The sequence below is a fragment of the Oncorhynchus nerka genome, linkage group LG28 (assembly GCF_034236695.1).
Source record: "Oncorhynchus nerka isolate Pitt River linkage group LG28, Oner_Uvic_2.0, whole genome shotgun sequence".
NCBI classification, from domain to species: domain Eukaryota; kingdom Metazoa; phylum Chordata; class Actinopteri; order Salmoniformes; family Salmonidae; genus Oncorhynchus; species Oncorhynchus nerka.
In genome coordinates, this window is record NC_088423.1 from 15,928,914 (window position 1) to 15,953,096 (window position 24,183).

Here is a 24,183-nt window from a genome sequence, read left to right on the forward strand (position 1 = left end):
CTTTTAGTCGTCTAACCCCACCCACCCACCTTCTTTTAGTCGTCTAACCCCACCCACCCACCTTCTTTTAGTATAACCCCCACCCACCTTCTTTTTAGTCGTCTAACCCCACCCACCCACCTTCTTTTAGTCGTCTAACCCCACCCACCCAACTTCTTTTAGTCGTCTAACCCCACCTACCCACCTTCTTCTAGTCGTCTAACCCCACCCACCCACCTTCTTTTAGTCGTCTAAACCCCCCCCCACCTTCTTTTAGTCTTCTAAACCCACCCACCTTCTTTAGTCTAACCCCTCCCACCCACCTTCTTTTAGTCGTCTAACCCCACCCACCCAGCTTCTTTAGTCTAACCCCTCCCACCCACCTTCTAGTCTTCTAACCCCACCCACCTTCTTTTAGTCTTCTAACCCCACCCACCCACCTTCTTTTAGTCTTCTAACCCCACCCACCCACCTTCTTTTAGTCTTCTAACCCCACCCACCTTCTTTTAGTCATCTAACCCTCCCACCCACCTTCTTTTAGTCGTCTAACCCCACCCACCAGCTTCTTTAGTCTAACCCCTCTCACCCACCTTCTTTTAGTCGTCTATCCCCACCCACCCATCTTCTTTTAGTCTTCTAACCCCACCCACCCACCTTCGTTAGTCTTCTAACCCCACCCACCCACCTTCTTTAGTCTTCTAACCCCTCCCACCCACCTTCTTTTAGTCTTCTAACCCCACCCACCCACACACCTTCTTTTAGTAGTCTAACCCCACCCACCCACCTTCTTTTAGTCTTCTAACCCCACCCACCCACCTTCTTTTAGTCTAACCCCACCCACCCAACTTCTTTTAGTCGTCTAACCCCACCTACCCACCTTCTTCTAGTTGTCTAACCCCACCCACCCACCTTCTTTTAGTCGTCTAAACCCCCCACCTTCTTTTAGTCTTCTAAACCCACCCACCTTCTTTAGTCTAACCCCTCCCACCCACCTTCTTTTAGTCGTCTAACCCCACCCACCCAGCTTCTTTAGTCTAACCCCTCCCACCCACCTTCTAGTCTTCTAACCCCACCCACCTTCTTTTAGTCTTCTAACCCCACCCACCCACCTTCTTTTAGTCTTCTAACCCCACCCACCCACCTTCTTTTAGTCTTCTAACCCCACCCACCTTCTTTTAGTCATCTAACCCCTCCCACCCACCTTCTTTTAGTCGTCTAACCCCACCCACCAGCTTCTTTAGTCTAACCCCTCTCACCCACCTTCTTTTAGTCTTCTAACCCCACCCACCCACCTTCAGTCTTCTTTTAGTCTTCTAACCCCACCCACCCACCTTCTTTTAGTCTTCTAACCCCACCCACCCACCTTCTTTTAGTCTTCTAACCCCACCCACCCACCTTCGTTTAGTCTTCTAACCCCCCACACTTCTTTTAGTCTTCTAACCCCACACCCACCCACCTTCTTTAGTCTTCTAACCCCACCCACCCACCTTCTTTTAGTCTTCTAACCCCACCCACCTTCTTTTAGTCTTGAACCCACCCACCTTCTTTTAGTCGTCTAGCCCCACCTACCCACCTTCTTTAGTTGTCTAACCCCACCCACCCACCTTCTTTTTAGTCTTTTAGTCTTCTAACCCTCCCCCCACCTTTTTAGTCTTCTAACCCCACCCACCCACCTTCTTTAGTCTAACCCTCCCACCCACCTTCTTTTAGTCTAACCCCACCCACCCACAGCTTCTTTTAGTCTAACCCCACCCACCCACCTTTTTAGTCTTCTAACCCCCCCACCCACCTTCTTTTAGTCTTCTAACCCCACCCACCCACCTTCTTTTAGTCTTCTAACCCCCCCACCCACCTTCTTTTAGTCTTCTAACCCCACCCACCTTCTTTTAGTCATCTAACCCCCCACCCACCTTCTTTTAGTCTTCTAACCCCACCCACCCACCTTCTTTTAGTCTTCCCTAACCCCACCCACCTTCTTTTAGTCTTCTAACCCCTAACCCCCCACCCACCTTCTTTTAGTCGTCTAACCCCACCCACCAGCTTCTTTAGTCTAACCCCTCCCACCCACCAGTCTTCTAACCCCACCCACCTTCTTTTAGTCTTCTATCCCCACCCACCCACCTTCTTTTAGTCTTCTAACCCCACCCACCCACCTTCTTTAGTCTTCTAACCCCACCCACCTTCTTTTAGTCTTCTAACCCCTCCCACCCACCTTCTTTAGTCTTTTCTAACCCCTCCCACCCACCTTCTTTTAGTCGTCTAACCCCACCCACCCCTTCTTTTAGTCATCTAACCCTTCTTTTTTAGTCGTCTAACCCCACCCACCCACCTTCTTTTAGTATAACCCCCCACCCACCTTCTTTTAGTCGTCTAACCCCACCCACCCACCTTCTTTTAGTCGTCTAACCCCACCCACCCAACTTCTTTTAGTCGTCTAACCCCACCTACCCACCTTCTTCTAGTCGTCTAACCCCACCCACCCACCTTCTTTTAGTCGTCTAAACCCCCCCACCTTCTTTTAGTCTTCTAAACCCACCCACCTTCTTTAGTCTAACCCCTCCCACCCACCTTCTTTTAGTCGTCTAACCCCACCCACCCAGCTTCTTTAGTCTAACCCCTCCCACCCACCTTCTAGTCTCCTAACCCCACCCACCTTCTTTTAGTCTTCTAACCCCACCCACCCACCTTCTTTTAGTCTTCTAACCCCACCCACCCACCTTCTTTTAGTCTTCTAACCCCACCCACCTTCTTTTAGTCATCTAACCCCTCCCACCCACCTTCTTTTAGTCGTCTAACCCCACCCACCAGCTTCTTTAGTCTAACCCCTCTCACCCACCTTCTTTTAGTCGTCTATCCCCACCCACCCATCTTCTTTTAGTCTTCTAACCCCACCCACCCACCTTCGTTAGTCTTCTAACCCCACCCACCCACCTTCTTTAGTCTTCTAACCCCTCCCACCCACCTTCGTTTAGTCTTCTAACCCCACACACCCACACACCTTCTTTAGTCTTCTAACCCCACCCACCCACCTTCTTTTAGTCTTCTAACCCCACCCACCTTCTTTTAGTCTTCGAACCCCACCCACCTTCTTTTAGTCGTCTAGCCCCACCTACCCACCTTCTTCTAGTTGTCTAACCCCACCCACCCACCTTCTTTTAGTCGTCTAAACCCACCCACCTTCTTTTAGTCTTCTAAACCCACCCACCTTCTTTAGTCTAACCTTCTTTAGTCCACCCACCTTCTTTTAGTCGTCGTCTAACCCCACCCACCCAGCTTCTTTAGTCTAACCCCTCCCACCCACCTTTTAGTCTTCTAACCCCACCCACCTTCTTTAGTCTTCTAACCCCACCCACCCACCTTCTTTTAGTCTTCTAACCCCACCCACCCACCTTCTTTTAGTCTTCTAACCCCACCCACCTTCTTTTAGTCATCTAACCCCTCCCACCCACCTTCTTTTAGTCGTCTAACCCCACCCACCAGCTTCTTTAGTTCTAACCCCTCTCACCCACCTTCTTTTAGTCGTCTATCCCCACCCACCCATCTTCTTTTAGTCTTCTAACCCCACCCACCCACCTTCGTTAGTCTTCTAACCCCACCCACCCACCTTCTTTAGTCTTCTAACCCCTCCCACCCACCTTCGTTTAGTCTTCTAACCCCCCTTTACACACCCACACACCTTCTTTAGTCTTCTAACCCCACCCAACTTCTTTAGTCTTGAACCCCACCCACCCACCTTCTTTTAGTCGTCTAGCCCCACCTACCCACCTTCTTCTAGTTGTCTAACCCCACCCACCCACCTTCTTTTAGTCGTCTAAACCCCCCCACCTTCTTTTAGTCTTCTAAACCCACCCACCTTCTTTAGTCTAACCCTCTCCCACCCACCTTCTTTTAGTCGTCTAACCCCACCCACCCAGCTTCTTTAGTCTAACCCCTCCCACCCACCTTCTAGTCTTCTAACCCCACCCACCTTCTTTTAGTCTTCTAACCCCACCCACCCACCTTCTTTTAGTCTTCTAACCCCACCCACCCACCTTCTTTTAGTCTTCTAACCCCACCCACCTTCTTTTAGTCATCTAACCCCTTCCACCCACCTTCTTTTAGTCGTCTAACCCCACCCACCAGCTTCTTTAGTCTAACCCCTCTCACCCACCTTCTTTTAGTCGTCTATCCCCACCCACCCACCCATCTTCTTTTAGTCTTCTAACCCCACCCACCCACCTTCTTTAGTCTTCTAACCCCTCCCACCCACCTTCGTTTAGTCTTCTAACCCCACACACCCACACACCTTCTTTAGTCTTCTAACCCCACCCAACTTCTTTAGTCTTCGAACCCCACCCACCCACCTTCTTTTAGTCGTCTAGCCCCACCTACCCACCTTCTTCTAGTTGTCTAAACCCTCCCACCCAACTTCTTTAGTCATCTAACCCCTCCCACCCACCTTCTTTTAGTCTTCTAACCCCTCCCACCCACCTCCGTTTAGTCTTCTAACCCCACACACCTTCTTTAGTCTTCTAACCCCACCCACCTTCTTTTAGTCTTCTAACCCCACCCACCCACCTTTTTTTCATCTTCTAACCCCACCCACCTTTTTTTAGGCTGTGATAAGTTTGTTTCTCGTAGTCCATCCTCAAGTCTTGCTTGTCTAGCTCTTCCTCCATTGGAACATAGTCCAAGGGGGCGGGCTCAAAGGACAGGAAGTGGTTGGTGTCAAGCATTATTATTTAGACTTGCTATTAATTATCTTTGTAAGAGGTGTCGTCGTTCAAGTCTTGAATGGATGCTGATATAGCGGTGGCCAACGATATAGAGCTAAAGGCGAGCGGGTCTCTAAAAAGAGGTCTCGTCTGCAATCGACGAAATCAATATCGTATTGACTTTCCTTTCACCTACATCGAGGCGAGGCAGGGAGAAGACGTTAGTCTTATTCATTGCTTGTCCAGATAATCAACCTTTGACAAGCACAGTCAGAATTTAAGAAAAAGTAGCGTGAAAATTCTATCAAAAAAGGGGATGTGATTCGATTCAAGAAAGCTTGTCGTCTTCTGTCTTCCAGGTCAGAACGTCTATTTTCTTCTCTGTCTCTCCATCCTTCCCTCGTTTTCTCTCGTCGTGACTGTCAGCTAGGAACAATAGAGCTGCTCTACAAAGGTGTCCAATGAGACGGTGGAAATCGTCAGGGTAAAGCCAAATATGAAAAAGAGAGAGAACGAGGAATGAGAGAAAAAGGAAGGCAGCAGCAGAGATGAGCCCAGAGAGAGACTGCTCTGCTTGCGGCTCCTCAGTCACGACACGCGCGCGCACGTGGTGGTGTTAGTGATAGAGTTCTCCCGCACAGCTGTTACCATTCATTCATAGTTACAATCTGAATCTCTGCCCACAAACAGTACTGTACCAGTCAAAAGTTGACACACCGACTCTAGGGTTTTTCATTATTTTTTACTATTTTCTACATTGTAGAATAATAGTGAAGACATCGAAACAATGAAATAACTTTTAAAAAAATAATCCAAAAATATTTTACCAGGTAAGTTTACTGGGAAAACATTCTCATTTACAGCAACAAGCCGGGGAATAGTTACAGGGGAGATGAGGGGAATGAATGAGACAATTGTAAGCTGGGGATGATTAGGTTACTGTGATGGTATGACGGACAGATTAGGAATTTAGCCAGGACACCGGGGTTAGAACACCTACTTCGATAAGTGCCATGGGATCTTTAGTGACCACAGAGTCAGACAGCCGTTTAGCGTCCCATCCGAAAGATGGCAGCCTGCACAGGGCAATGTCCCCAAATCACTGCCCTGGGGCATTGGGATATTTATTTGACCAGAGGAAAGGGTGCATCCTACTGGCCCTCCAACACCACTTCCAGTAGCATCTGGGTCTCCCATCCAGGGACCGACCAGGACCAACCATGCTTAGCTTCTGAAGCAAGCGAGCAGCGGGATACAGGGTGGTATGCTGTCGTGAAATCATTTGCCTTGATGACAGCTTTGCACACTCTTGGCATTCTCTCAACCAGCTTCATGAGGTAGTCACCTGGAAGGCATTTCAATTAACAAGTGTGGCTTGGTAAAAGTTAGTTTGTGGAATTGTTTCCTTCTTAATGCGTTTCAGCCAATCAGTTGTGATGTGACAAGGTAGGGGTGGTACAGATGAAATCGTAAGTTTACATACACCTAGCCAAATACATTTAAACTCACTTTTTCACAATTCCTGACATGTAATCCTTGTAAAAATTCCCTGTGGAGGGTCAGTTAGGATCACCACTTTATTTTAAGAATGTGAAATTATTTATTTCAGCTTTTATTTATTTCATCACATTCACTGTGGGTCAGAAGTTTACATACACTCAATAAGTATTTGGGAGCACTGCCTTTAAAATGTTTAATTTGGGTAAAACTTTACAGGTAGCCTTCCACAAGCTTCCCACAATAAGCTGGGTGAATTTTGGCCCATTCCTCCTGACAGAGCTGGTGTAACTGAGTCAGGTTTGTCGGCCTCCTTGCTCGCACACGCTTTTTAAAATCTGGACACAGGGCTTTGCGATGGCCACTCCAATACCTTGACTTTGTTGTCCTTAAGCCATTTTGACACAAATTTGGAAGCATGCTTGGGGTCATTGTCCATTTGGAAGACCCATTTGCGACCAAGCTTTAACTTCCTGACTGATGTCTTGAGATGTTGCTTCAATATATCCACATAATTTTCATGCCTTATGATTCCATCTATTTTGTGGAGTGCACCAGTCCCTCCTGCAGCAAAGCACCCCCACAACATGATGCTGCCACCCCCGTGCTTCACGGTTGGGATGGTGTTCTTCAGCTTGCAAGCCTCCCTCTTTTTCCTCCAAACATAACAATGGTCAATATGGCCAAACAGTTCTATTTTTGTTTCATCAGACCAGAGGACATTTCTCCAAAAAGTATGATCTTTGTCCCCATGTGCAGTTGCAAAGTCTGGCTTTTTTGTGCCAGTTTTGGAGCAGTCCTTGCTGAGCGGCCTTTCTGGTTATGTCGATATAGGTCTCGTTTTACTGTGGATATAAATACTTTGTACCCGTTTCCTCCAGCATCTTCACAAGATCCTTTGCTGTTCTGGGATTGATTTGCAATTTTGCACCAAAGTACGTTCATCTCTAGGAGACAGAACACGTCTCCTTTCTGAGGGGTATGACGCCTGCGTGGTCCCATGGTGTTTATACTTGCGTACCATTGTTTTTACAGATGTGGTACCTTCAGGCGTTTGGAAATTGCTCCCAAGGATGAACCAGACTTGTGGAGGTCTACAAATTATTTTTCTGAGGTCTTGGCTGATTTATTTTGATGTTCCCATGATGTCAAGCAAAGAGGCACTGAGTTTGAATATAGGCCTTGAAATACATCCACAGGTACACGTCCAATTAGGCTAATTGACATCATTTGAGCTATCAGAAGCTTCATAAGCCATGATATCATGTTCTGGAATTTTCCAAGCTGTTTAACCTCTCTGCGCACCGAACCCGTTAGCGGGATGAAATTCGACAACATATGGTGATCGCTACATAAATAGTCATATTAAACATTCATGAAAATACAAGTGTCTCACATGTTTCGAAAGCCTAGAATCTTGCTAATCCAACTGCGTTGTCAGATTTAAAAAAGGATTTACTGCGAAAGAATACGATGCGATTATCTGAGGATAGAGCCCCATAAAAAAAAACTATTTCAACCAGCACAGGCGTAACAAAATCACAAACTGCAATAAAATAAATTGTTTACCTTTGACGATCTTCCTCTGTTTGCAATCCCAATGCTCATTGTTACACAATGAATGGTCTTTTGTTTGATAAAATCAATTTTTAAAGCCTAACACGAAACATTTTGTGAACCGCTTGTGTCGTGAATTCCGTCTCACTCCATTTGACGACACACTCGATGTAAATACACACACTAAACGTGACTTTCAGGTCATGTTTGGTTTCATTGCAATCAACTGGTTTGTTTGTAACACAACCGAACCTGATGGGTCATTTCGCGGGAGGTATTGACTGAAAGAAACCGATTTGAAGACAACAAGTAATGACATCATTGTGCACCAATGATATGACTGCTGTTTCGTTGATTGACTGTATTTTAACCCAATGACCACTGATCGTCTTGAAATCTAGCTGGGTAGATAGCCAATGAGCTGAGGTAAACGGCAATATGTAATGTTTATGTGTTGGAAGACCAACCCATGTAGTAAACTCCGGCGTAAAGAGGGTCATTCGCCATTGAAGATTCATACCGGAAGGAGCCATGCATGTTACGCACATCGTTGTTTTGGTAAAGCGCATCTTCAGCTGTTTATATATCAATCAGTATGGCGACTAAGTCATGGAAAGCTAAATCTAAGTCCAGATATACAGATGTACACACAATTTTAGAAGAAATTGATCGGGAAAGTGAGACAGAGATTGTTGGAGGACGATTCATTTAGCGATTCCCAAATGGAGGAATATTTTTTGAACGGAGAGGACATAGTTTTGGACTGGTAAGTTCTTCTCATGCTAATGCCGTTGTTTGAAATTAATAATATAAAATATTATTATTATTTTTTTTTTTGTAGCAATATATAAAAAATGTAAATGTGAGATGCGTGTGTCTGCTGCCCCACCCCCACATGAAATAGCCTATTTGAGGCTGTTGAGGGGAGGGCAGGCCCACAACAATGTCCAAAGTGAAATGGAGACAGTAGATACAGCTGGTCTGTTGTAATATAATAAAGACAGTGGATCTAGCTGGTCTGTCACAATATAATAAAGACAGTGGATCTAGCTGGTCTATAATAATATATTCAACCTTATGTTCCCTGTACTCTATATATATATATATATATATGTTTATTATACCTGTTGATACAGGGCTCATATGTGAAACTATTCTTTTATTTGATTTATTATTATTATTATTATTTGATTTAATATGTGAAACTATTCTAACTGAACATTTTCTTTCACAGTGACACTGACTCCGAATGGGAGCCCCCAGTGCCAAGGTGTCCATCCCCCACTGAAGCTGGTTCATCCAGCTCCTGCCACAAGTGGTGTTCATCTGCCCAAATTAATTTATGCAGGCATGGCTGTGCCTCAGGGCCAAAAGGGCACAAGCATGGAGGCGTCGCAGTGTTCTTTGCTAAATGAAGTCCCCCATCACCTGCACCACATGCTTGGTGACCCTCTGCTTTACAGCAGAAAGAGACTGCTATGGCACCTGGCATCAGCAGCACAATATTGTGTAGAGGACTGAGGGTCTTCCAAATATTGAAAGTGTCATTTTGTAAATGTATATATTTTTTTCATGTTTTTTCTCCATTTTTGGGGGGGGGGGGTGTGTTAGAATGCCATTTTGGTATTTTGTATATAGTTATTCCATTCAAAATGTATAACTTCACCAATTTGGCCACTTGGGTGACATTTGGGCTACTTGTGTGGGACACCTGAGTGACTTCATGATAAATGTCATGTAGCACACTCATTTTGGAAGTTATCATTCTGAAACTTTGCACAAGTACTGATGCCCTCTTATGTTTTTCACTGAAATTGTCCCCATCATCCCACCTGAATGTTTGTTTTGTCTTGTTCATTTTAAAGTTGATGATACAACATTAAAAATGAAAAAACGTATGGTTTTTGTTATTTTGTTATTTTCTCCAACATTCAATTCACATTTACACAAACTTCAGAGTGTTTTCTTTCAAATTAAATCAAGAATATGCATATCCTTGAGCCTGAGCTACAGGCAGTTAGATTTGGGTATGTCTTCAGGCGGTAGCTGGGGGGTAGCTGTAAGAGGTTATTAAAGGCACAGTCAACATCGTGTATGTAAACTTCTGACCCACAGGAATTGTGATACAGTGAATTATAAGTGAAAAAATCTGTCTGTAAACAATTGTTGGAAAAATTACTTGTGTCATGCACAAAATAAATGTCCTAACCTACTTGCCAAAACTATAGTATGTTAACAAGAAATTTGTGGAGTGGTTGAAAAACGAGTTTCAATGACTCCAACCTAAATGTATGTAAACTTCAGACTTCAACTGTATATAGAAGATAGCCCTAACTGGTAAAAGACCAAGTCCATATTATGGCAGGAACAGCTCAAATAAGCAAAGAGAAACAACAGTCAACAACATCATTACTTTAAGACATGAAGGTCAGTCAAGCCAGAAAATTTCAAGAACTTCGAAAGCTTCTTCAAGTGCAGTTGCAAAAACCGTCAAGCGCTATGATGAAACTGGCTCTCATGGGGACCACCACAGGAAAGGAAGACCCAGAGTTACCTCTGCTGCAGAGGATACATTTATTAGAGTAACCAGCCTCAGAAATTGCAGCCCAAATAAATGCTTCACAGAGTTCAAATAACAGACATATCTCAACATCAACTGTTGAGATATGGGCCAAGAAACACGAGCAATGGACATTAGACCGGTGGAAATCTGTCCTTTAGTCTGATGAGTCCAAATTGGAGATTTTTGATTCCGAACAGGGTGTCTTTGTGAGATGCAGAGTAGGTGAACGGATGATCTCTGCATGTGTGGTTCCCACCGTAAAGCATGGAGGAGGTGCGATGGTGCTTTGCTGGTGACACTGATGTTGATTTATTTAGAATTCAAGGCACACTTAACCACCATGGCTACCACAGCATTCTGCAGCGATACACCATCCCATCTGGTTTGCACTTTTTGGGACTATCATTTGTATTTCAACAGGACAATGACCCAACACACTTCCAGGCTGTGTAAAGGCTATTTGACCAAGAAGAGTGCTGCATTAGATGACCTGGTCTCCACAATCCCCCGACCTCAACCCAATTGAGATGGTTTGGGATGAGTTTGACCGCAGAGTGAAGGAAAAGCAGCCAACAAGTGCTCAGCATTTGTGGGAACTCCTTCAAGACGGTTGGAAAAGCATTCCAGGTGAAACTGGTTGAGAGAATGCCAAGAGTGTGCAAAGCGGTCAAGACAAAGGGTGGCTACATTGAATAATCTAAAATATATTTAGATTTGTTTAACACTATTGGTTACTACAGGATTCCATGTGTTATTTCACAGTTTTGATGTCTTCACTATTATTTTACAATGTAGAAAATAAAATTTAAAAAAATTAAAACCATTGAATGAGTAGGTGTCCAAACTTTTGACGGGTAGTGTATCTCCCCCTCCCATTCACAGCTCAACCTAGACACAGCCTTCCGCCACAGAAAATGATTTTGTTGATAAACAACGTGTTATTCTGATAACCTACTTGAGACATTTAGAACACACACCGGTCATGTTAATGGTTTTTGTGAGTCATCATCCATAGTTAAAATGCAGGCGACTTTATCCAATCAGTGATGACAATGACCTTGAAGTACAACCGGCTTTCTATTTCTCTTAGTACTGCAGCGTGGCCTAGTGGTTAGAGCGTAGGACTAGTAACCGAAAATTTGCAAGTTCGAATCCCCGAGCTGCTGTTGTTCTGCCCCTGAACAAGGCAGTTAACCCACTGTTCCTCGGCCGTCATTGAAAATAGGAATTTGTTCTTAACAGACTTGCCTAGTTAAATTTAAAAAATATTTGTACATTGAGTATATATGGCTCTTCGTGTGATTTGCAACCTTTGTATAGTAGAACAACTGCAATGGAATACCTCATGCCATTTTGCAGTGAGTTGCGGCAACTCCGACATCGCATGCTAGAATACAGCGTCAGAGATGGCACTACCCAATTTTGAAATTGCCCCCTGTGCATTCTATTATTACAAGTAAGTTGAAAGCCGGACTGATTACAATGATATATATATATATATATATATTATTGCCGACCAGTCAGTTTGGGAACCACTGCATGTTAGGAAGCCTCCTCAGGCATAGTCTCGCAAAGCCTCACACTTGGGTGTATTGAGATTCTGAGGCCTTGTGTTTCCCACCTATCACTAAAGGCAAAGCGGGGCCCCTGCCAATCCAATTTTTGTTTTGACATTTCACTCATTAAGAAGGTGATCTTACCCAGGGTGCATTCAGCTAACAGCCACACAGCACCCTCAGTGAAACCCTCTTCTATGTTGTTTCAGCAGGATATAGTATTTCTATGGAGTTCTGAGTAATTCATTGACTCAAACATCCAGGGGAAGCGTGAAAGAACGGGCGGTCGGGCACTGCCACTGACTCCCCCACACCAAGGTCACCTTGCTGGGTCGCCCCCGTCCTGGGTAGGAGGAAGAGGCTGGAACGCCTGGAGAGACACAGCCAGACCAGTAACCTTCCACAACTTCCTTTCCCTCCATACACGTATGTACGTGTGTGCATTCGTGTGTGTGTACACCAGCTCTGTTAAGGGTGGGACTGCTACAAGCAAGTCGGCGGTATGGGCCGTTCGTCCAGAAAACAGATCCCAAACAAGGGAGTGACAAGGGAACATAAAGGCAGTCGTTAAAATTCCTCCAGTGGAAACAGGTGTTTTTTTCTGCCCTTCCGGTTTCTCTCTCCCTTGGAATTCACTGCATACCAAGTGTGTTTATGTTCTGTGACCCTTCCCTTACAACAATCTATGGGCCTAGTACCTCTCTGTTCAGTCAGTCTCTGTATCCATTGCTGAACAGACTGGATCTCAATAACACCACCCTGTCGCTGCAGCACTGGAGCCAATATCTAACAGATGTGTGTAATAAAAATCTGGTTGCATAATGTGAGCAGTGTTGGGACAAATAAACAGAGGAGGTTGTATGTGGGTAGGCAGGACTAACAGAAGACAAAAAAGACCCTGGTTGTGGGTTGATTACCCGTTAGGGGGGTTCAGGCGGGATTATATCTGAGGAAGTCTGTTCACCTAAGTGGTCTGTTGTTTTTACAAGGTAAGCAAAGCATGGGATGATAAGAAAACTAAAACAAACCAGATATATGCTAACTGAAGTTGTAAAGTCACAGTCTGCAAGACAGCACCTTGTGGTGAGTGATAGCAAGCACACATGATCAGTGTCCACACTGACTCCTCAAAACAACACGCCTCACTATTCAGCAGAGTGAGTAAGAGAGAGCAAAGGACAGACGCACAGACAGCGGGGCAGACAGTGTCAGCAGGAGAGAGATAGCAAGAGAGAGCGCGAGAAGGGTGAGAGAGGATGAGCGAGGGAGGGCGAGGAAGGGAGAGAGAGGGCGAGGAAGGGAGAGAGAGGGCGAGGAAGGGAGAGAGAGGGCGAGGAAGGGAGAGAGAGGGCGAGGAAGAGAGAGAGAGGGCGAGGAAGGGAGAGAGAGGGCGAGGAAGGGAGAGAGAGGGCGAGGAAGGGAGAGAGAGGGCGAGGAAGGGAGAGAGAGGGCGAGGAAGGGAGAGAGTGGGCGAGGAAGGGAGAGTGGAGAGAGGGCGAGGAAGGGAGAGTGGAGAGAGAGGGCGAGGAAGGGAGAGTGGAGAGAGAGGGCGAGGAAGGGAGAGTGGAGAGAGAGGGCGAGGAAGGGAGAGTGGAGAGAGAGGGCGAGGAAGGGAGAGTGGAGAGAGAGGGCGAGGAAGGGAGAGTGGGAGAGAGGGCGAGGAAGGGAGAGTGGGAGAGAGAGGGCGAGGAGGGGAGAGTGGGAGAGAGAGGGCGAGGAAGGGAGAGTGGGAGAGAGAGGGAGAGGAAGGTAGAGTGGGAGAGAGAGGGAGAGGAAGGTAGAGTGGGAGAGAGGGAGAGGAAGGGAGAGTGGAGAGAGAGGGCGAGGAAGGGAGAGTGGGAGAGAGAGGGCGAGGAAGGGAGAGTGGGAGAGAGAGGGAGAGTGGGAGAGAGAGGGAGAGTGGGAGAGAGAGGGAGAGTGGGAGAGAGAGGGAGAGTGGGAGAGAGAGGGAGAGTGGGAGAGAGAGGTGAGGGAGGGAGGGAGAGAGAGGGCGAGGGAGGGAGAGAGAGGGCGAGGGAGGGAGAGAGAGAGGGAGGGAATGAGGTGAGGCTGAGTTCAGCTAGTTAGGTTTTGAGCAGTGAGAGAGAAAGAAAGACAAGGAGAGGAGAAAGAGAAAGGAAATAGAGAAAGGGGGTTCCTTTTCCAGGCGCTCTGTTTTGGTAATAGTTCTGTTATATAACAGACATCTGAGATCACTTCATTCTGCACCACATAAGCCCCTAGCCTAATTCACAGAAAACAGATGCCATATCATTACCCTTACAGTTACGGCCCAGCCCCTAAAACACCAGCAGGCATGCAGTCTGGAACATGGTTCCGGTTACTTGTGACGAAGAGAAAACAGGGAAGAAGAGGATGATTCATGTCATTCTGTCGTATAGGCTAACAATTTAAAAGAAACAGAGAGCAGCAAAGTCAAATTCATTTTGTTATGGTTATTTATCAAATTACAAGAGTTAAGGTCTCTTTAGGTCTCTCTGTCCTCTTCTCTTAACAGAGGCCTCACTGAGTTGGTGCAGCAAAGAAGGCAGACTACACACTGTGGTATATTGCTGTAGCATTAGTTCCAAGGTATTTATTGTAGATATATTGGAAACATTACATCAAGCCTAGTCAGCCTCTCACTAGTGGTACAGTATTAGAGTAACTAGTAATACAGTCACATCTGCTGGAGTGTGTCTATAGAAGAGCAGCCATCCCCATCTCTGATCAATATCGCTGCAGAACCACTATCACTTCTTGAAAGGCCAATCTGTGATTCCTACTTCCATTTTTTATATATAGCCATTGATTCTTTTAGAATATAACTTATAAATGCTTCATAAGCTTAGTTCAACTGTCTAACCCGAGCAGAACCCAAAATATAAACATGTTTGCTTAACTCCCTAGGTAAACAATAATAATTGTAAACAAACACTGTAAAGCCTCAAAACATGGTTAAAACGATAATTTTTGATATCACGGATGGTCAGTCCTGGCATCTATTGCTCTCTGTCTGTGAATTTGAAAGTGGTTACATTTCTCCAGACCCATCTCTCAGCAGTGACACAGTGGTGGGGTGTTCACTTTGTTATTGTTTGAACTGCAGATTGCCCATTTAATACTCCTCTTGTTTGAGTCTTCACTTGTTGAGTCTTATGTAACATTAGGATGGTAAAAGATGGTGGGCAGCCTCTCAACGGGAGCTCGGGGTAGAAGCTGCCTGTACAAACAGATCAGGGATCAGCTTACCTTTTCCTCAATCTGACCCATAACCATAAGATGCCTGTAGGAACAGATCAAGGGTCAGCTTACCTTTCCTCAATCTGACCCATAACCTGTAGGAACAGATCAAGGATCAGCTTACCGTCCCTCAATCCAAAACTAAACCATTAGGGGCATAGAAAGCAACATTAACCTCAGCCTATATCAGTGTGTCAGTGAAACTTAACCTTACTGCTATAAGGCAGACCTAACCTCTGTCCCCCAATGTGTTTTCAGTGTTACAACCAGACCCAAGCATCACAGGCTCACTAACAATAGATCCCACAAACTGTATATGAAGCTGACTAGCAAACACACCACATCAGTCAATTAGAACACAACTTGTGGCACAAGCCAAGATAGCATAAAACATAAAAGGGCTATATCCGGTTACATCTTCAGCACCAACCTGAAGTTATGTTTTTTCAATTGAAGTGCACAAAGGCATGTCAGTGAGTTTATATGGTGAGAGATTGTGCATGTATGCAAACTATTACAGACTACAAAGGGAAGCACAGCCGCGAGCTGCCCAGCGACACGAGCCTACCAGACGAGCTAAATCCCTTCTATGCTCGCTTCGAGGTAAGTAACACTGAGGCATGCATGAGAGCATCAGCTGTTCCGGACGACTGTGTGATCACGCTCTCCGTAGCCGACGTGAGTAAGACCTTTAAACAGGTCAACATACACAAGGCTGCGGGGCCAGACGGATTATCAGGACGTGTGCTCCGGGAATGTGCTGACCAACTGGCAGGTGTCTTCACTGACATTTTCAACATGTCCCTGATTGAGTCTGTAATACCAACATGTTTCAAGGAGACCACCCTAGTCCCTGTGCACAAGAACACAAAGGCAACCTGCCTAAATGACTACAGACCCGTAAGCACTAACGTCTGTAGCCATGAAGTGCTTTGAAAGGCTGGTAATGGCTTACATCAACACCATTATCCCAGAAACTCTAGACCCACTAATTTGCATACCACCCAAACAGATCCACAGATGATGCAATTTCTACTGCACTCCACACTGCCCTTTGCCACCTGGACAAAAGGAAAACTTATGTGAGAATGCTATTCATTGACTACAGCTCAGCGTTCAACACCATAGTACACTCAAAGCTCATCACTAAGCTAAGGACCCTGGGACTAAACACCTCCCTCTGCAAATGTATCGTGGACTTCCTGACGGGCCGCCCACAGGCGGTGAGGGTAGGTAGCAACACATCTGCCCGTTCTGATCCTCAACACTGGAGCTCTACAGAGATGCGTGCTCAGTCCCCTCCTGTACTCCCTGTTCACCCACGACTGCATGGCCAGGCACGACTCCAACGCCATCATTAAGTTTGCAACGACACAACAGTGGTAGGCCTGATCACCGACAACGACGAGACAGCCTATAGGGAGGAGGTCAGAGACCTGGCCAGGTGGTGCCGGAATAACAACCATCCCTCAACGAAACCAAGACTAAGGAGATGATTGTGGACTACAGGAAAAGGAGGACAGAGTGCGCCCCCATTCTCATTGATGGGGTGGTGGAGCAGGTTGAGAGCTTCAAGTTCCTTGGTGTCCACATCAACAACAAACTAGAATGGTCGAAAAAAACACCAAGACAGTCATGTAGAGGGCACGTCAAAGCCTATTCCCCCTCAGGAAACTAAAATGATTTGGCATGGGTCCTGAGATCCTCAAAAGGTTCTACAGCTGCAACATCGAGAGCATCCTGACTGGTTGCATCACTGCCTGGTACGGTAATTGCTCTGCCTCTGACCGCCAGGCACTACAGAGGGTAGTGCGTATGGCCCAGTACATCACTGGGGCTAAGCTGCCTGCCATTTAGGACCTCTACACCAGGCGGTGTCAGAGGAAGGCCCTAAAAATTGTCAAAGACCCCAGCCACCCCAGGCATAGACTGTTCTCTCTACTACCGCATGGCAAGCGGTACCGGAGTGCCAAGTCTAGGACAAAAAGGCTTCTCAACAGTTTTTACCCCCAAGCCATAAGACTCCTGAACAATCAAATGGCTACCCAGACGATTTGCATTGTGTGCTCCCCCCCAACCACTCTTCTTATGCTGCTGCTACTCTCTGTTTATCATATATGCGTAGTCACTTTAACTATACATTCATGTACATGCTATCTGGGCTATCCGGGCTATCTGCATTGTGTCCAGCCACCCACCACCCCCTCTTTTACGCTACTGATACACTCTGTTCATCATATACAGTTGGGCAAAAAAGTATTTAGTCAGCCACCAATTGTGCAAGTTCTCCCACTTAAAAAGATGAGGCCTGTAATTTTCATCATAGGTACACTTCAACTATGACAGACAAAATGAGAAGAAAAAAAATCCAGAAAATCACATTTGCAAATTATAGTGGAAAATAAGTATTTGGTCACCTACCAACCAGTAAGAATTCCGGCTCTCACAGACCTTATGTCATGCAATAAAATGCAAATGAATTACTTAAAAATCATAATGTGATTTTCTGGATTTTTGTTTTAGATTCCGTCTCTCACAGTTGAAGTGTACCTATGATAAAAATGGCAGACCTCTACATATTTGTAAGTAGGAAAACCTGCAAAATCGGCAGTGTATCAAATACTTGTTCTCCCCACTGTATATAAACTTGTAGACAAATACATAAAAAAGATCAACAATAAACATTCAATTACAAAACAGTTCAACAACAGAGACAGGGAGAGAAGAGAGCAAGATAAGGTGTGTGTGTGTGTAAGTCCGTATGTGTAAGCGAGCATGTAATTGAGTACGTGTGTGTTCAGATATATTTACAGTTCCCATACTTTTTTTTTCTCGTAACCTGAAGTCCCTGTAGAATTTAGTAGTCATAGTGTTATGGAGCTGTCTCGGAATAGCTGTCCATCTATATAGAGTTTGTCTACAATGAGAAAGGCACGCTTACCCTTCTCCCTTTCTTGCCTTTGTACCGGATACAGTCTCATACGACATTAGTTTCTCTCCCTTGGAAATTGGTCATTGGGACCATATTTCATCCCTTTTAGCTCCCTTCCCCTGCTTTTGAACAGCTCCTTTTGTTGGTAGTGTTCAAATTTTGCGATGATCGGTCAGGGACCCTTGCTCTTGTCGCTCCAAGTCTGTGTACTCGGTGAAAAGCCACCCTGTTTAGTCTCTATAGGAAGTTTCAAGGCGGATTGCATGAATTCTCTGATCGCGCCCACTGGATTATTGGATGCGTCCTCAGGAATCCCAGAAAAAAAATGATTTTCACGCATGCTACAACTTTGTATGTCTAGTAGCGACTCCATCATCACCCTGTTTTCCCTGAGTAGACAATCCATGCTGGAATCGTGGATTTTTACCTTGGCTGTGAGTGCCATATTTTCTCCAAACTCCCCCTCAGCCCTGCTACCTCCTCACACAATTTTTACAGTGTTGCATGGATTCCAGTCAGAGCACTAGCCTCTACTTCAACGGTAAGTAAATCACCCGTGTCTGTAGATGAATCTGTTTTTCTTTTTTTGTCGGGTTAAAGTTATTTTGTGAGGTGGTCGGATCTTTCCATGATGGAGTATGTTGTTCCTCCATAGCGTAAAGCTGTTGGTACTCGTCGATTTCCCTCAGGATCTCCTTAGTATCCAGGTTGGCTCTTTACTGCAAGCAGTTGTTTTACGAAAAGATAACAATGAGCCTTTCCACGACGAGGACAGTAGTACAGCCAGCTTGCACTCGCGGAATCCCCACAAAAACAAAATGGAACACAAGCTTGCAGTCCCAGCCGTAAAGGATAAGCGCGTCGTGGAATCCTTAGCAACAAATCTTTAGTTCTAATTCAAATCGATTCAATTAAAATGTTTTAATATAAACAACAAATCGAGTGTAGACAGTTCAATGTTCTGTTGCACGCTCTGATGACGTATATCAGTGTGCCAAGCTTGTAGCGTCTAACCCCCCCAAAGAAATTAACTTTATGTCCTGAATAATAAGCATTATGTTTGGGGCAAATCCAACATAACACGGAGTACCACTCTTTATATTTTCAAGCATGGTGATGGCTGCATCATGTTATGGGTATGCTTGTCATTGGCAAGGACTAGGGAGTATTTTAAGGATACAAATAAACGGAATAGCGCTAAGTACAGGTAAAATCCTAAAGGAAACCCTGGTTCAGTTTGCTTTCCGACAGACACTGGGAGACAGATTCACCTTTCAGCAGGACAACAACCTAAAACAAAATCAACACTGGAATTGTTTACCAAGAAGACATTGCATGTTCCTGAGTGGCCTAGTTACAGTTTTGACTTAAATCTGCTTGAAAATCTATGGATGACAGAAACAGCGGTGTGTCTCACCTGCATTAGCTAAGCCGAGACCCCTCTAGGACCTCTTTCCTCAACCCTTTCCTGCTCTCCTCTCTTTGTTTCATCCCTTCTCTCCTCTCTTCTCCTCGTCCTATCCCTGCCAGGCTGCTGGCACTCTTCCCTCCAAATTACATAAACTCAATCACACAGCTCCTCCACAGCCTAACACTGCTAGAAATCTTCACAGCGTCCAGGCTGCCGCTGATCACACAGTTCCCACACGGAGAGCAATGAGAGAGGGGGACAGAATGTGGGGGAGGGACATCTCTAGAGTACTTTCCAAGTTTCCATACAACGTGTGTTTTTGTGTACATTTATATAATTATGTAGCCTGAAGCCTACAAATAATAACGTCCCTTTTCACATGGATGACATTAATGGAATTCCCTAACCGCAGGTGGGCTCTAAGAATTGATATCCCCAAATAAATGTTGTTCCTCTAACCATGAAAAACCCCTAGGCTTGCACTGCACAGGGAGAAGTGTTAAACGGACAGAATATTTTCTGAAAGAACCCGATGACTATTCCCCCCATTCTCTCCAAGCTCTAGAAGTTTAGACCCCTGAGCCACACCTTTAGTCATGCGTTAACATACCCCACCTTGCTCTGTTGCCAGGTGTGACAGACAGACAGGACAAGACTGACGACCTGCCCTGCCAGACTGTCCAGACAGTCCCAGTCAATCACACCCCTAAACAACCCTGGAGCTAGCATGCTTAACATGACAAACCCTGAGCTGGGCTGGGCTCCACAACACCCAGGAGCCAGCCAGTCAGACAACCTCTCTGGGGGTTGCAGGTCTAGCTCATCTGTGCTCTGCAGTCCCAACCCAAATTTCACAACAGTCAGAAAAGCTGGGACATGGATCAGTTTCCCAGATCTATCCTGCGGGAGAGGACAGTCATAGCCAGGCCAGCTGCTTTCAATGAAGTGCTGTTGTCTCAGAGAACAGTCAAATCCATCATCCCCACTGACTTGCCCATCCATCCCAGCCCAGCTCAACCCACCCCAGCCCCCCTCTTAGCGGGGAAGCCCCTCCAGGGCACCCCAGCTCCGGGCTCCCCTGCCACATCTGGGCTTCTTTTACAGCGTGATCTTTCTTCTTTCAACCAGGTAGGATAGTTGTCAGGTTACTTTACCACAGAAAACACCAGAGCATACAGGCACTCATGCCAGAATTGCATTCATTCATTTACTTCGTCACCGTTCCCACAGAAGAAGAAATAAATGTGATGGAAATCTATGTTCTCATTTTATATTTGCGTCAAATGATGGTGTAAAACCAAAATAATGCTGTCTGGCTACGGCAGTGTGATTCAGTGTGATTACAGTTATTTTCCTCCGTTCAATTGGCCTACAGAGCGGCTGTGAAACTTTAAAGGAAGCTGTGACAGAGGAATAAATACTTCACACAATGGAGAGCCTGGCCATTAACATATAACACTCCGTTAAAGTTAAACTGCCGCTATGACACGCACGCACACACAGTGACAACACCCACAACAAAAAGCTGATATAAACAAATACTCAGCAAAGAGAGAGATCTTTACCTGACTGTATAGCCATGTCCCTCTTCACTAGAAGGATTAAGTACAACCTCCCTTAAATTTTAGCGATCCATACTCCAAAGAGAACATCAGGAAAGAGAGGCTGCCGGCAGAGTCGCGTTTCCAAGAACAAGAAAGTTTGATGCCGCCCTTCTCTGTTGCAGGATTTCTACACAAGATCCACAAACACAGCGTGTACACCCCACGTCTTCTAAAAACTGGCTGCACCCAACCCTAGCCTGCTGTCCCGGTCTGCGAGTGTGTGGACACCCTGACAGAAAGGGTGTGTGTAGGCCTGTGTGTGAGGCAGTAAGATTTTCTATCTTATTGCTCCTTGGATTCAATCCAAGTCCAGCCCTGAGTTCTTAACCTCTCTGGGGCGACTCCTACTTTTTTTTCTTTAAAAAGGCAGGCTTGCAGGCAGAATGTGACTCACTGCTGTTGTTGCTCAGGCAGAAAACAAGGGAAAACACTGGTGCTTGCCGATCTGATCTTCATCACAGGTCCCCTTTCGGCCTCTCAAGCATTAACACTTCTCCCCTCCAGTCTCTAGCGGTTTTCCTCTCTCCCTCTCTTTCCTTCCCTCTACAGAGTTATGCAATTCTGCATATTTTGATTGACTCCTTTTCATTCCCCACTCCTCCTCCTCGCCGCCTCCTCTTTCAACCCCCTACGCCTCCAAGTTCTAGATGATCTCAAAAGGCATTATTACACCCTGATTCTACCACTCTCTCCATTAGGGCTGACCCAATTTAGTCAACTGGTCGTCAGGCGATTGGTCGACCGAGTTTTCTTTAGATGAGCAGTCACATTTTTATGGTGCACAAGACACCGGTCTGATTCGCGCCTATTAGCAAAAAACAAAACAAAAATTCCCACCTTTATTTAGCCAGGTAGGCTAGTTGAGAACAAGTTCTCATTTACAACTGCGACCTGGCCAAGATAAAGCACAGCAGTTCGACACATACAACAACACTGAGTGACACATGGAATAAACAAACATACAATCAATAATACAGTAGAAAAAATACAAATCTATATACAGTGAGTGCAAATTAGGTAAGATAAGGGAGGTAAAGGCAATAAATAGGCCATGGTGGCGAAGTAATTGCAATATAGCAATTAGACACTGGAATGGTAGATGTATAGAAGATGAATGTGCAAATAGAGATACTGGGGTGCAAAGGAGCAAGATAAATAAATAAATAAATACAGTATGGGGATGAGGTAGTTGGATGGGCTATGTACAGGTGCAGTGCTCTGTGAGCTGTTCTGACAGCTGATGCTTAAAGCTAGTGAGGGAGATATGAGTCTCCAGCTTCAGTGATTTTTGTAGTTCGTTCCAGTCATTGGCAGCAGAGAAGTGGAAGGAAAGGCGGCCAAAGTAGGAATTGGCTTTGGGGGTGACCAGTGAGATATACCTGCTGGAGCGTGTGCTATGGGTGGGTTGGTGGTGGTGACCAGTGAGCTGAGCTAAGGCGGGGCTTTACCTAGCAGAGACTTGTAGATGACCAGGAGCCAGTGGGTTTGGTGACGAGTATGAAGCGAAGGCCAGCCAACGAGAGCGTACAGGTTGCAGTGGTGGGTAATATATGGGGCTTTGGTGACAAAACGGATGGCACTGTGATAGACTGCATCCAATTTGTTGAGTAGAGTGTTGGAGGCTATTTTATAGATGACATCGCCGAAGTCGAGGATCGGTAGGATGGTCAGTTTTACTAGGGTATGTTTGGCAGCATGAGTGAAGGTTGCTTAGTTGTGAAATAGGAAGCCGATTCTAGATTTAATTTTGGATTGGAGATGCTTAATGGGAGTATGAAAGGAGAGTTTACAGTGTAGCCAGACACCTAGGTATTTGTAGTTGTCCACATATTCTAAGTCAGAACCGTCCAGAGTAGTCATGCTGGACGAGCGGGCAGGTGCAGGGAGGCAACAATGCGGTGGAGGCAGCAGCAGCAGAGACGAGGAAACAGCCCTTGCCTTAGCTTAATTGCCTAAGAAAATGAGGAAACCCCAACTTAATTAGCTCTATAATCAATAGCCTAACTGTTAAAATGTGCCTGGCTTTAAAAATCCTCGATATACAGTGCATTCGGAAACTATTCAGACCCATTACCATTTTCCACATTTTATTACGTTACAAACTTGTTCTAAAATGAATTAAAAACAATTTCCTCAATCTACACATTATACAAAATAATGACAAAGCGAAAGCAGGTTTTTAGACATTAGGTTACAGGCTTATTCTATAATTGATTAAATAAATAAAAATCCTCAATCTACACACAATAACCCATAATGACAAAGCAAAAACAGGTTTTTAGAAATGTTTGCAAATAATTTAAAAACACATTTTATATAAGTATTCAGACCCTTTGCTATGAGACTCGAAATTGATCCGTGAGATGTTTTTACAACTTGATTGGAGTCCACCTGCGGTAAAGTCAATTGATTGACATGGTTTGGAAAGGCACACACCTGTCTATATAAGGTCCCACAGTTGACAGTGCATGTCAGACCAAAAACCAAGCCATGAGGTCGAAGGAATTTCCATAAAGCTCCGAGACAGGATTGTGTCCAGGCACAGATCTGGGGAAGGGTACCAAAAAATGTCGGCAGCATTGAAGGTGCCCAAGAACACCGTGACCTCCATAATTCTTAAATGGAAGAAGTTTGGAACCACCAAGACTCTTCCTAGAGCTGGCCGCCCGGCCAAATTGAGCAATCAGGGGAGAAGGGCCTTGGTCAGGGAAGTGATCAAGAACCCAATGGTCATTTTCACAGAGCTCTAGAGTTCCTCTGTGGAGATGGGAGAACTTTCCAAGAGGCCAACCATCTCTGCAGCACTCCACCAAATCAGGCCTTTATGGTAGAGTGGCCAGACGGAAGCCACTCCTCAGTAAAAAGGCACATGTCAGCCAGGTTGGAGTTTGCCAAAAGGCACCTAAAGGACTCAGACCATTAAAAACAAGATTCTCTGGTCTGATGAAACCAAGATTTAACTCTATGGCCTGAATTCCAAGCGTCACATCTGGAGGAAACCTGGCACCATCCCTACGGTGAAGCATGTTGGTGGCAGCATCATGCTGTGGGGATGTTTTTCAGCGGCAGGAACTGGGAGACTAATCAGGATCGAGGCAAAGGTGAACGGAGCAACGTACAAAGAGATCCTTGATGAAACCCTGCTCCAGAGTGCTCAGGACCTCAGAC

General features: G+C 45.5%; 1 protein-coding gene across 8 annotated transcripts in view; it reads right to left on the reverse strand.

Moving 5' to 3' along the window:
• Window positions 1–24,183, reverse strand: part of LOC115112928 (myocardin-related transcription factor A-like) — a 99,141-nt gene that overhangs the window by 54,233 nt on the left and 20,725 nt on the right. Inside the window, exon 1 of one of the 8 annotated variants that reach the window (XM_029639999.2) lies at window positions 20,977–21,067. The exons of the other annotated variants lie outside the window; for them this stretch is intronic. Within the exon in view, the coding sequence (XP_029495859.2) occupies window positions 20,977–20,992 (16 nt within the window). The 5' untranslated portion in view covers window positions 20,993–21,067. Of the gene's footprint in view, window positions 1–20,976; window positions 21,068–24,183 lie in introns of those variants that run through there. 8 annotated transcript variants of the gene reach the window in all.